The sequence below is a fragment of the Carassius carassius genome, chromosome 30 (assembly GCF_963082965.1).
Source record: "Carassius carassius chromosome 30, fCarCar2.1, whole genome shotgun sequence".
NCBI lineage: Eukaryota > Metazoa > Chordata > Actinopteri > Cypriniformes > Cyprinidae > Carassius > Carassius carassius.
In genome coordinates, this window is record NC_081784.1 from 31,296,118 (window position 1) to 31,310,495 (window position 14,378).

General features: G+C 41.7%; 1 protein-coding gene across 1 annotated transcript in view; it reads right to left on the reverse strand.

Moving 5' to 3' along the window:
- LOC132111044 (E3 ubiquitin-protein ligase rnf213-alpha-like) overlaps positions 1-14,378 on the reverse strand; it is a 100,468-nt gene that overhangs the window by 11,237 nt on the left and 74,853 nt on the right. The window contains exons 64-69 of the mRNA XM_059518216.1: positions 14,134-14,266; positions 13,848-13,931; positions 13,102-13,282; positions 12,551-12,752; positions 12,364-12,441; positions 10,403-10,600 (exon numbers count right to left, since the gene is read on the reverse strand). Of these exons, the coding sequence (XP_059374199.1) occupies positions 10,403-10,600; positions 12,364-12,441; positions 12,551-12,752; positions 13,102-13,282; positions 13,848-13,931; positions 14,134-14,266 (876 nt within the window). The remainder of the gene's footprint in view (positions 1-10,402; positions 10,601-12,363; positions 12,442-12,550; positions 12,753-13,101; positions 13,283-13,847; positions 13,932-14,133; positions 14,267-14,378) is intronic.

Sequence of the window (14,378 nt, forward strand, 5' to 3'; positions counted from 1 at the left end):
TAATCACCAGATTCTCCTGTCCACCCTCAGAAAGATGGGCATCTCTGGAACAGCACTCCTGTGGGTTAAGTCCTACCTCTCTGACAGATCCTTCAGTGTGTCTTGGAGGGGTGATGTTTCTAAGTCACAACACCTTACTACTGGGGTTCCTCAAGGCTCAGTACTTGGACCACTTCTCTTCTCAATCTACATGACATCATTAGGATCTGTCATTCAGAGGCATGGCTTTTCTTATCACTGTTACGCTGATGACACCCAACTCTACCTCTCATTCCAACCAGATGACCCGACGGTAGCTGCTCGCATTTCAGCCTGTCTGAGTGACATCTCTAGCTGGATGAATGACCATCACCTTCAGCTTAACCTTACGAGGACAGAACTGATTCCAGCTAAGCCATTGCTTCATCACAACTTCTCTATATCAAGCATCGCATAGATTTTAAAATATTGCTTATTACTTATAAAGCCCTGAATGGTTTAGCACCTCAGTATTTGAATGAGCTCCTTTTACATTATAATCCTCTACGTCCGCTACGTTCTCAAAACTCAGGCAATTTGATAATACCTAGAATATCAAAATCAACTGCAGGCGGCAGATCCTTTTCCTATTTGGCGCCCAAACTCTGGAATAACCTACCTAACATTGTTCGGGAGGCAGACACACTCTTGCAGTTTAAATCTAGATTAAAGACCCATCTCTTTAACCTGGCATACACATAACATAGTAATATGCTTTTATTATCCAAATCCGTTAAAGGATTTTTAGGCTGCATTAATTAGGTAAACCGGAACCGGAAACACTTCCCATAACAACCTATGTACTTGCTACATCATTAGAAGAATGGCATCTACGCTAATATTTGTCTGTTTCTCTCTTGTTCCGAGGTTACCGTGGCCACCAGATCCAGTCTGTGTCCAGATCAGAGGGTCACTGCAGTCACCCGGATCCAGTACGTATCCAGACCAGATGGTGGATCAGCACCTAGAAAGGACCTCTACATCCCTGAAAGACAGCGGAGACCAGGACAACTAGAGCCCCAGATACAGACCCCCTGTAAAGACCTTGTCTCAGAGGAGCACCAGGACAAGACCACAGGAAACAGATGATTCTTCTGCACAATCTGACTTTGCTGCAGCCTGGAATTGAACTACTGGTTTCGTCTGGTCAGAGGAGAACTGGCCCCCCAACTGAGCCTGGTTTCTCCCAAGGTTTTTTTCTCCATTCTGTCACCGATGGAGTTTCGGTTCCTTGCCGCTGTCGCCTCTGGCTTGCTTAGTTGGGGACACTTCATCTACAGCGATATCGTTGACTTGATTGCAAATAAATGCACAGACACTATTTAACTGAACAGAGATGACATAACTGAATTCAATGATGAACTGCCTTTAACTATCATTTTGCATTATTGACACTGTTTTCCTAATGAATGTTGTTCAGTTGCTTTGACGCAATGTATTTTGTTTAAAGCGCTATATAAATAAAGGTGACATTGACATTGACAACTTCTCTATACAACCATTACTCCTTCGAGGACAGCCAGAAACCTAGGAGTTGAGATGGATCATCAGTTAAGCTTCAAAGACCACATTGCTACAACCCTGCAGGTTTGCCTTATACAACATTAGGAAGATTAGACCCTTCCTGTCAGAGCAAGCCACCCAACTTCTTGTCCAAGCTCTTGTTCTCTCCAGACTGGACTATTGTAATGCTCTCCTGGCTCTTCCTGCATGTACTGTCAAGACTCTACAATTGATCCAGAATGCAGCAGCGAGGGTTGCCTTCAATGAGCCAAAAAAAGCTCACGTTACTCCTCTCCTCATCAGGTTACACTGGCTACCAGTAGCTGCTCGCATCAAATTCAAGGTACAGTTGTTTGCCTACAAGACGACCACTGGCACGGCACCAACTTACCTAAACTCACTGGTTAAATATTATGTGCCCTCCAGAAGTTTGCGCTCTGCAAGTGAACGACGCCTTGTGGTGCCATCCCAAAGAAGTTCAAAATCACTCTCACGGACCTTTTCCTGGACTGTGTCCAGCTGGTGGAATGACCTCCCAATCTCAATTCGTACAGCTGAGTTTTTACTCATTTTCAAGAAACATCTAAAGACTCATCTTTTTCGCCTGCACTTAACCAACTAACACTAGCACTTTTCCTTTTCTTGTCTTTTCATTTATAAAAAAAAAAAAAACTTGGCTATGCATTCTATACTAGACTAACTGAGACTTGTCATGGCACTTGTATACTGTTGTTGTTCTCTTGTTGACCTGACTGCTTCTATTGTTCTCATTTGTAAGTCGCTTTGGCTAAAAGCGTCTGCTAAATGATTAAATGTAAATGTAATACAGGGCAAAAATATTCATAAGCGATGCAAAAGACATTACCATAGTAAACATGGTAAATATGACCGCTTGAGGAAATCAGATGTCAGCTTCTTATTCTCTATCACAATCGTGTATTTATTTAGTAACTTATATTATCTGTCATAAGTCTCGTCTCGAGAGTTTAGCTCCACGTTTCCTATCATAGAAATATAATAATGTTTTATGTTCAGAATCTTTTATAGAGATATTATAATTCATTCTAAATGTGATGTATAGGTGGTAAAATATAACTTAATTCACACCATATTTCTGATATTATCGATCAATCTTATCAGATTAACTTTGATCGTTCACTTTTATTTTATTTCCGTGAGTGCAGTACACCTGCAAAGCGTTAGCACTCGTTAGCTTGTCATTAGCGTCTTCATTCGAACCTATCGCTGTTTTCTTTTCTCCTCTCCCTCGCTCCAGTTTTTCACAAGTTCATCAAACAACCGCAGTAAGAATATTTCATCAAGCACGGTAATGGCTTCTTCTATCATTGTTTCTTGCACCTCTTGCCACATGTACAGTTTATCTATCTCTGTCGCTGATGAGGGATTCACATGTGATAAATGCAGGGAAATAGTTAGGCTGACAGAAAAGATTTCAGAATTAGAGACACGCATCCAAACTTTAATTGAGGACAGTAAAAATGTTAGGGCTCTAGATACGGCTTTGGATGCGTCTAGCTCAGGGATTCCTGTACATTGTTCGGTTCCGGAAACAGAGCCCCTGCAGCAGGGCAACTGGGTGACGGTGAGGCAGCGTAGTCGTGGGTCAAAACACCGCTCTTCTGTTCCAATCAAAACATTAAACAGGTTCTCCCCACTCAGTGATGCACCCACTGAGAAACCTGATGAAAGTGCTCTAGTTATTGGTGATTCTATTGTACGGAACGTGAATATAGAGACACCAGCCACCATAGTCAAATGTTTACCGGGAGCCAGAGCGCCTGATCTAATCCTGACCATTTGCCTGAATCTTGGCAAATTTAAAAGTGCTGGCTAATGCTAAACGTAAATACAGTAAGATTGTTATTCATGCCGGCGCTAATGATGTTCGACTTCGCCAGTCGGAGATCACTAAAAATAACATTAAAGAGGTGTGTGAACTTGCAAGCACGATGTCAGACACTGTAATATGCTCTGGTCCCCTCCCTGCTTACCGTGGTGATGAGATGCATAGCAGATTGTCATCACTCAATGGCTGGATGTCTAAGTGGTGCCCACAGAATAACATAGGTTTCATAGACAATTGGACGAGCTTTTGGGGCAGACCTGACCTGTTTAAAAGAGATGGTCTTCATCCCTCCTGGGGTGGCGCCACTCTTCTCTCTAGAAATATGGCAAATAGTCTTAGTGTTTATACTTGACTAACTGGGGCCCAGGTCAGGAAGCAGACAGACTGGCTAAACCGACCGTCTGCTAGCTGCCTCCCGTCACAGAGGTCAGTTAATTCTCAGCACATAGAGACTCTTTCACCTAGATATCACACTATAGAGACTGTGTCTGTTCCCCGAACTAGAAAATACAAAAAACGTCCAAACCAAGTTAAGATTAACAAATTAATTGAGGTTCAACAAATAAAAAACAGAAGCAATATGGATAAACAAATGATAAAGCTTGGCTTATTGAATATCAGATCCCTTTCTACGAAAACACTTTTTTGTAAATAATATGATCACTGATCATAATATAGATGTACTCTGTTTGACAGAAACCTGGCTAAACCTGATGATTACATTATTTTAAATGAGTCCACCCCCAAGATTACTGTTATAAACATGAGCCGCGTCTAAAAAGGCAAAGGTGGAGGTGTTGCTTCAATTTATAACAACGTTTTCAGGATTTCTCAGAGGGCAGGCTACAAGTATAACTCGTTTGAAGTAATGGTACTTCATATAACATTATCCAAAGAAACAAATGTTAATGATAAACCCCCTGTTATGTTTGTACTGGCTACTGTATACAGGCCACCAGGGCACCATACAGACTTTATTAAAGAGTTTGGTGATTTTACATCTGAGTTAGTTCTGGCTGCAGATAAAGTTTTAATAGTTGGTGATTTTAATATCCATGTTGATAATGAAAAAGATGCATTGGGATCAGCATTTATAGACATTCTGAACTCTATTGGTGTTAGACAACACGTTTCAGGACCTAATCATTGTCAAAATCATACTCTAGATTTAATACTGTCACATGGCATTGATGTTGATGGTGTTGAAATTATTCAGCCAAGTGATGATATCTCAGATCATTATTTAGTTCTTTGCAAAATTCATATAGCCAAAATTGTAAATTCTACTTCTTGTTACAAGTATGGAAGAACCATCACTTCTAACACAAAAGACTGCTTTTTAAGTTATCTTCCTGATGTATCCAAATTCCTTAGCATATCCAAAACCTCAGAACAACTTGATTATGTAACAGAAACTATGGACTCTCTCTTTTCTAGCACTTTAAATAAAGTTGCTCCTTTACGCTTAAGGAAGGTTAAGGAAAACAGTTTGACACCATGGTATAATGAGCATACTCGCACCCTAAAGAGAGAAGCCCGAAAAATGGAGCGCAGCTGGAGGAAAACAAAACTAGAGGTATTTCGTATTGCTTGGTGGGAAAGTAACATATCCTACAGACAAGCATTAAAAACTGCTAGATCCGATTACTTTTCTTCTCTTTTAGAAGAAAACAAACATAACCCCAGGTATTTATTCAACACAGTGGCTAAATTAACGAAAAATAAAGCCTCAACAAGTGTTGACATTTCCCAACACCACAGCAGTAATGAGTTTATGAACTACTTTACTTCTAAAATCGATACTATTAGAGATACAATTGCAACCATTCAGACGTCAGCTACAGTATCACATCAGACAGTGCACTATAGACCCCCTGAGGAACAGTTCCACTCATTCTCTACTATAGGAGAGGAAGAATTGTATAAACTTGTTAAATCATCTAAACCAACAACATGTATGTTAGACCCTATACCATCTAAGCTCCTAAAAGAGGTGCTTCCAGAAGTCATAGATCCTCTTGTGACTATTATTAATTCCTCATTGTCATTAGGACATGTCCCCAAAACCTTCAAACTGGCTGTTATTAAGCCTCTCATCAAAAAACCACAACTTGACCCCAAAGAACTAGTTAATTATAGACCAATCTCGAATCTCCCTTTTCTGTCCAAGATACTAGAAAAGGTGGTATCCACACAATTATATTCCTTCTTAGAGAAAAATGGTATATGTGAGGATTTCCAGTCAGGATTTAGACTGTATCATAGTACTGAGACTGCTCTTCTTAGAGTTACAAATGATCTGCTCTTATCATCTGATCGTGGGTGTATCTCTCTATTAGTTTTATTGGATCTTAGTGCTGCGTTTGACACAATTGACCACAACATTCTTTTGCATAGACTTGAATACTTTGTTGGCATCAGTGGAAGTGCACTAGCATGGTTTAAATCGTACTTATATGACCGCCATCAGTTCGTAGCAGTGAATGAAGATGTATCCTATCGATCACAAGTGCAGTATGGAGTACCTCAAGGCTCAGTACTAGGGCCGCTACTCTTCACGCTTTATATGTTACCCTTGGGAGATATCATCAGGAAACATGGTGTTAGCTTTCACTGTTATGCTGATGATACTCAGCTCTATATTTCTTCGCAGCCCGGTGAAACACACCAATTTGAAAAACTAATGGATTGCATAGTCGATATAAAAAACTGGATGACGAGTAATTTCTTACTGCTAAATTCTGAAAAAACAGAGGTGTTAATTATAGGACCTAAAAACTCTGCTTGTAATAACCTAGAACACTGTCTAAGACTTGATGGTTGCTCTGTCAATTCTTCGTCATCAGTTAGGAACCTAGGTGTGATACTTGATCGCAATCTTTCCTTAGAAAGCCACGTTTCTAGCATTTGTAAAACTGCATTTTTCCATCTCAAAAATATATCTAAATTACGGCCTATGCTCTCAATGTCAAATGCAGAAATGTTAATCCATGCATTTATGACCTCAAGGTTAGATTATTGTAATGCTTTATTGGGTGGTTGTTCTGCACGCTTAGTAAACAAACTACAGCTAGTCCAAAATGCAGCAGCAAGAGTTCTTACTAGAACCAGGAAGTATGACCATATTAGCCCGGTCCTGTCAACACTGCACTGGCTCCCTATCAAGCATCGCATAGATTTTAAATTATTGCTTATTACTTATAAAGCCCTGAATGGTTTAGCACCTCAGTATTTGAATGAGCTCCTTTTACATTATAATCCTCTACGTCCGCTACGTTCTCAAAACTCAGGCAATTTGATAATACCTAGAATATCACAATCAACTGCAGGCGGCAGATCCTTTTCCTATTTGGCGCCTAAACTCTGGAATAACCTACCTAACATTGTTCGGGAGGCAGACACACTCTTGCAGTTTAAATCTAGATTAAAGACCCATCTCTTTAACCTGGCATACACATAACATACTAATATGCTTTTATTATCCAAATCCGTTAAAGGATTTTTAGGCTGCATTAATTAGGTAAACCGGAACCGGAAACACTTCCCATAACAACCTATGTACTTGCTACATCATTAGAAGAATGGCATCTACGCTAATATTTGTCTGTTTCTCTCTTGTTCCGAGGTCACCGTGGCCACCAGATCCAGTCTGTGTCCAGATCAGAGGGTCACTGCAGTCACCCGGATCCAGTACGTATCCAGACCAGATGCTGGATCAGCACCTAGAAAGGACCTCTACATCCCTGAAAGACAGCGGAGACCAGGACAACTAGAGCCCCAGATACAGATCCCCTGTAAAGACCTTGTCTCAGAGGAGCACCAGGACAAGACCACAGGAAACAGATGATTCTTCTGCACAATCTGACTTTGCTGCAGCCTGGAATTGAACTACTGGTTTCGTCTGGTCAGAGGAGAACTGGCCCCCCAACTGAGCCTGGTTTCTCCCAAGGTTTTTTTCTCCATTCTGTCACCGATGGAGTTTCGGTTCCTTGCCGCTGTCGCCTCTGGCTTGCTTAGTTGGGGACACTTCATCTACAGCGATATCGTTGACTTGATTGCAAATAAATGCACAGACACTATTTAACTGAACAGAGATGACATAACTGAATTCAATGATGAACTGCCTTTAACTATCATTTTTGCATTATTGACACTGTTTTCCTAATGAATGTTGTTCAGTTGCTTTGACGCAATGTATTTTGTTTAAAGCGCTATATAAATAAAGGTGACATTGACATTGACGTATAGGCTACTGTGACTACAAATAAACAGAAGCAGAGCAGGCTATTTTTATAAGCATTAAAAATGAATAAATAAAATAGAAATAAGAGTCCTGATAAATTCATTCATTATGATCAATGTGTCACGTATTCTATAGTAAAACATCGGTGCTTTTGAATTTGAATATTTAATAAAGCATGCAAACAAACGGCCACTTTTATTGTGTTCGTTTTGTGATCGCGCATGTTCCAGTGACTTATTTCTTAGTTTTCTGATAACTTCTCTTTGTTGGTGAAATGATGAGGTTGCATGATGTTGTTCTGAGAGGCGTGTAAAGGGCATGTTTTAGTGACGCGCAGCGGAGTTTCAGGCCCTGACTGTGGAAACCCTGCGCTATTCTGGCCTCGGTGCTACTGGCCCGAGACTATTAGCCCCACCGGCCCGCTTTAAGCCCTGGCTCGCACTGGCCCGACAGTGGAAACACGACTAATGTTTTGCAAGACCAAAACAGGCCTGCAACGTTTTTTTTTTCTTTGTTCCAAACGTTACTGTGAGTAAACTCGAACGTGTGTGAATGTGTGTGTAAGTGGGCCCACCACTGCATTTGCTAAGACTTGTTTCAGGACACTTGGCGTGTTTTTTTTTGTTTTGTTTATTGTAAAGTGTTCTGTGTATTCTCGATTGTAAGGGATGGGGGCTTTTGGACCCTTTATTCTGATGTAACAAGTGTGATTGAAATTATTGGGGTTTCAAGATAAATTTAAAGGGGTTATTATTTAAGTGTTTGGGGAATCTTTTGGTTATTTATTTTTGTATATTTGTTAATATTGAGTTTTGGGAAAAGCTTTTCTATTTGCCAAATTCTTTTATTCAATTAAACAAGGGCATTACCCTATTTTTTTGCTAAAATAAAAACCATCTCTAGGTCTCATTATTTTAAAATATTTTATTGTCAAAAGATTTTACAGCTAGACACTTATTAGGTGCACCTTCGTGGTATCCACCTGAACTACACCGAACCCAAGCACCCCATTCTCACGGTTGGACGGGTGCTACATATACATGATATAAATAATCAGCTTAAATACATTATGTATTATAACAAATGCCTGCAGAGGGCACAAACAGACTGGTTTAGTCATTTTTTCACATGCAAACTCACAGCGAGGGTTTTAACTTGGATTTTGAAATTGCGATGAATAGTTAGCATATTTTAGAAACATATTGATGTATTCTCCAGTGTTGCTGTAGGTTTATAAATTATTTACCTTACAAATCTGATGAAATGGCACACGTTGCGTCCCCAGATGAATGTTATAATTGACCCAAACTCATGGCACATGCAGAGATGGAGTTTGAGACGCTCCACGCATGTAAATGACAACAGTTTGTGTGGAGCAGCATTTACTGAGAACTAAATTAAACCCACAGGACATATACTTATTTAACTGAATCGCAGCCTTTGTGAGTTCACAATAGCATTATACTATAGTATGGTTGTAATAAATCGTGCAGCCTTAGAAAACAGTCTAATAATGCGGTTCATGGATTCTTGTCCGTACTTCAAGTATTTTGCTGGTTACTCGACACGGGGAGGTTCGAGCACTCAAATTTAATCGAGGAATCGTGACAGCCTTACGGGAGTCATTTCGGTACGCTGTAATGTATCCTTCAACACACCTTCTGGTGCTCAGTCATGTTTATTTTGTGCTGTAACTAGTAGTGAAGAGGAGGCTAGTACAAGTAACATCGCTACAGCGATCGGTCAACATGTATTAAAGAGCGCCAAAACAACTTTTATCATTTAAATTAATCCACAGTTTTAAAGATGAGACTTTGCTTCATATTAAAAGTAATAAAACTTTTAATAATTTATATTTGTAGCGCGGCTGCCATCCAATCGTGAAGTTTTGTTCACACAACAACAGAAAACTAGCCTGGCCAGCCAAACTTACATCAAGATGTTTAGTCTGGAAACTCTCCATAGACGAGGCTTACTCCGAGGGGCGGGATAAACGGCTGTCTCTCAAAATCCCTCTGCACGCAATAGGATAGCGCTACAACCAATCAGAGCAACGAAGAAGGTGACGTAGTCAGAGCGGTATATTAAACTTTTTCCGTATCCAGTCGGCAAAACTCCAAACACATCTTCCTTTTTTAAAAATGACTTAAGTGCCGTTCTTTGCACTTTTCTTAAAGAGAAACTTAACTCCAAGTCCTCCAGAGTCGCGGCCAAAGCCAATTCAAAAGATCGTTGTTCGACAGCTGCAGCCGCCATTCTTTGTTTTCAAGTGGCAGCCGTCGCAACTCTCTGTCGTCATATGTTAAGTCCGCCCCGCCTGCTCTATACACGACGTGATTGGCCTGACCCAATCTGGGTTTTTGCTGCTAGAAGGTGTATTGAGAGTTGCTAGACTGTACTCTAGGCTGCGAAATACATTTTGCTGCCGCTAGGGTGCGTCTAGATTTCTAGGCTAACAGAAAACAGCTGACTAAAAGATTTTAGATTTAAGAAACCATTTGATTACAGATTAAAAAGAAATTAATATTGTCAATCCAGAGACACAGCTGACATGTTTAATTGTTGTAGCTTATCTATGCGAGAAATATCGCTTCTCTGATGACATGTTTTGACTATGTTCATCAAATAATTAAACGACTGATTTCGGCCCAAAAGCGAAAATAGCTGTTTTGGTGGACAACATTTCAGTGCAAAAATTCAGTCCAAAATCCTAGTAACACCACTTGCTCTGCACAGTCCAATAATAAAGAAAGTGTGTGTTCAGGACAGACCTTGTAGATGTGTGGGCCCATGTGGTCCGTCATCTGTAGCACCTCCTTCAGGTATGTGGTGAGCTGCATGTGTGGCGGTGCCCCGGTCATGGCGAGGAAGCCCAGGGCTAGCTGGACTGTGGACAGAGCCTCACACACATCACTGTAGGACTGCAGCTCCTTCACCAGGTCGTGCTGGGTCACAGGCTGCAACGGCTCCTTGGGACACAATCACAACACAGCTTCACAAATGGGTTACAATCTTACAGATATATCTGCATTCTAAACATTGATTTCATTGCACATACATTTTTTAACCATACAATTGAAAAGGTGCATTTTCACACTAAAGCTTTTCTTGTGGACCCATGTCTACAACAACATAACCCTCACAACATACAACTGAAGACCGACTGGAGTGAGGAATAATAAGTGAGTTATTATGCTTATACTACAGTGTTCAGACATTTCCTTAAAACGCTTGTGTGTAGGACTACTTTCTTACGCATCTCATCCCAAGCCGCTGTTGCTAATTCCAAAATGTAATTTTAGAGCCACGGATATGATCAAAGGAATCAATCTCTCTCCAATAATAGCATTAGTCTTATTTTCTTCCTTTGATTGCTTAAGCGTGTGTGAAGTACCTGTGTGTCTGTGTGTTTCTACTAATAATGAAGCTGTAAGTCTAACTGCTGAAGGTGTGTGGTCTCTGGCACAAGATGCTAGCAGCAGATCCTCTAAGTCCTGTAAGTTGTGAGGTGGGTCATCCCACAGATGCTTGATTGGATTGAGATCTGGGGAATTTGGTGCTCCTCAAACCATTCCTGAACCATGTGTGGTGTGTGTCAGGCACATTATCCTGCAGAAAGAGCCACAGCCACCAGGGAATACGGTTTCCACGAAAGGGTGAACATGCTCTGCAACATTAGGTAGGTGATATGTGTCAAAGTAACATCCACATGGATGGCAGGACCCCAGGTTTCCCAGCAGAACATTGCCCAAAGCATCACACTGCCTCCGTCGGCTTGGCTTCTTCCCATAATGCATCCTGGTGCCATGGCTTACCTGTTCCCCAGGTAAGCCACGCACACGCACCCGGCCATCAACGTGATTCATCAGACCCGGTTCTTCTTCCATTGCTCTGTGGTCCAGTTCTGATGCTCTCGTGCCACTGTTGGCTCTTTCGGCGGTGGACAGGGGTCAGGGGTCAGGGGCACCTGACTGGTCTATGCAGCTCCATACACAACAAACTGATGCTCTGTGTATCTGACACCTTTCTATCTGAACCAGTATTAACTTCTTGAGCAGTTTGAGCTCCAGTAGCTCGTGTGTTTGATCGGACCACACGGATCAGCCTTCGCTCCCCACGTGCATCAATGAGCCTTGACCTATGACCCTGTCACCGGTTCACCTGTTCCGTCCTCTGACCACTTTTGATAGATCCTGGCCACTGCAGACCAGGAACGCCCCACAAGAGCTGCAGTTCTGGAGATGCTCTGACCCAATCATCTAGCCATCACAATCAGGCCCTTGTCAAACTCACTCAGATTCTTACGCTTGCCCATTGTTCTGCTTCTAACACACCAACTTTGATGTTCACTTGCTGCCTAATATACCCCCCCCCACTAACAGGAGATCATCAGTGTTATTCACTTCACCTGATGCCTGATCGCTGTATGTGTGTATGTATATATGCATATTTTAATATGCATAACTTCATTTGATTATGCGGTTCACAATGCTTCATGGTATTGTAGTTCTATACCCTCGCTAAAGCCCTTGAGTTCACAATCTTGAACCTTTGTATTTTTGTCTGAATTCTGTAATGTTGTGATTCTCCTGAGTGAAATGAATGTAAAAATACTTCTGGAAACACACCAGCACACGTTTGAATGTTTGCCAAATAATCAAAATCCAGCATTCAACATCGGATAAGATACCGATTAAACATGTATTATGCTAAAACAAATAATGTGACTTACTTGTTGAACTTTGCCCTTCACATCTTTTAATATGATCTCATAATTTCTGTCCTGTCTGTTCACCAGTGTCGGAATCCCCTGGAAAAACAAACAAACAGAAGATAATAATGTTTGTCCTGTATCTTCTCTGCAGGTTGTGCAGTCCGAAGAGCTCTGAACAGGCCTGAGGACTGGTGCGGTGACCTACAGTAAGGGTGATGTGTGGTTTGCCCTGTAGGAAGCGTGTTAGGATCTGTTGCTGAATCTTGGGCAGATCGTACTCCAGCAGTGTTTCCTGTCCGCGCTCCATGCTGTACTGGCAGTGAGACAGCACCAGCGGCAGCAGATTCCTCTCATACTCGTAACGGATCACGTGCAGCTCCGTCAGGTCAGCCGGGCTCACTGTGTAGCTGGAGGAACAGGGCAGAGAACCAGATGGAGAAATGTGCTGGATTCAGAGGTGCTATACAGCTCTGACGGGTCAGAGGTTATGAGATCTGTGTGGTGGTGTGTTCGCTAGGATATTCTGGAGGGTTCCTTACTGGCCCAAGTCAAAAGAGCCCACAACTAATACTGTCTAGACTCCAGATATGGTGCAGAACCCTCTTTCAAAGCAAGTCTGTGGGTGTGTTTTACTCACCCGTCATCTTTGGGTGTATAATATACCAGGTGGAGGAACAGAAGGTTTAGGAAGAGCCATTTAGTAACCCTAGATTAGCAGTGACTACTCTAGCAAACCCAGGAGTGAGCTGGACTTACCCAGACTCCTCTCCGGTGTGTTTCTCCACAGCGTACACAAGCTGGTTGTGAAGGTTGATGAGGTAGCTGACGAGGGCCGTGGAGCACAGGCCCAGACCTCGTCTCTGAGGCAGGAGGACCTGTAGATCAGCGTCCAGACCCAGATCCTCCTGAGTGTAGTCAGCCGGCAGCTTGATCTCTCCTGACACACACAAATAACCCACCGCCGTCCATCACATCACTCTACTACAGGGCACTTTATATAGATGTGGATTTCTGAACGAGGTCTGATCTTAATATAAATCACAATTATAATCTGACCTAACTAATAACGCACAAACAACTGTACTTTTCACTTTTTACTGAATACATTAAGTGATCACTCAGTGTATTGTGGGGAAAGTAAGCATCAGTCCAGAAGTTTCTACATTTGTAGACAGAGTATTTTACCATGGATTCATGAATACCCAGGTCTTAAGCATTGCTTTTATAGCTTTGTTCAGCTCTGCAATGCATTTTTAAGGATTTTGTGCCTTTAATTTAAGAGAAGTTATAACACAGAGATTGACGTACTTTATCCAGCGTGCTCTGTCAATGATCACTCACTGTCTTCAATACAACTATGAACAAGCACAACTGTTCGTGGGGGTCAGATTATGTTTGTCTGTAATTGTGACTTGGATGAAGGTCCGACCATATTTGATGGTAATGGATGCAGAAACGGTTCCCAGTCTTATTCGTGCCCCTGTAAGGAGCGGGTGTCTCACCTGTGTTAGCCAGAGATACCCTGATTTGGTTCCATGTTGACAAAAATATGTTTATGCGCTTTTCATACCAGGCAGAGAGTGAAGCTGTTGAAGGAAAACATGGCACCATCACTGAGTTTGCAATGAACGTAATCTTTATTTCTAGAGAAATGGCATATGCTTGCATGATTACTGAGCACATTTGTGCTGAAATGGGTAAATCAACCATCAGCAAGCTTATAATTAACAATTCATTTATTATAAGACAGTAAGCAATCATCTGTCCGATGTCTAATATGTGCAGGACCTGTGTTCTGGCTGTGCAGGAACTCTCCTATGCTGCTGTAGGTCAGGTCTGTCACGTTCTGGAACTTCTTTACCAGATCCTTCTGGAGAACCAAGATGTCAGGGAGAAACCTCACCAGCCGAAGCTCTGCTTCCTAAAATAAACAGCTGGTTAATATGACACTAGTCTCAGTATCGGTACACCCACAGACAACCCACATACTGAACATACAACTATCACTAAACTAACCCTACACTGATGAAATA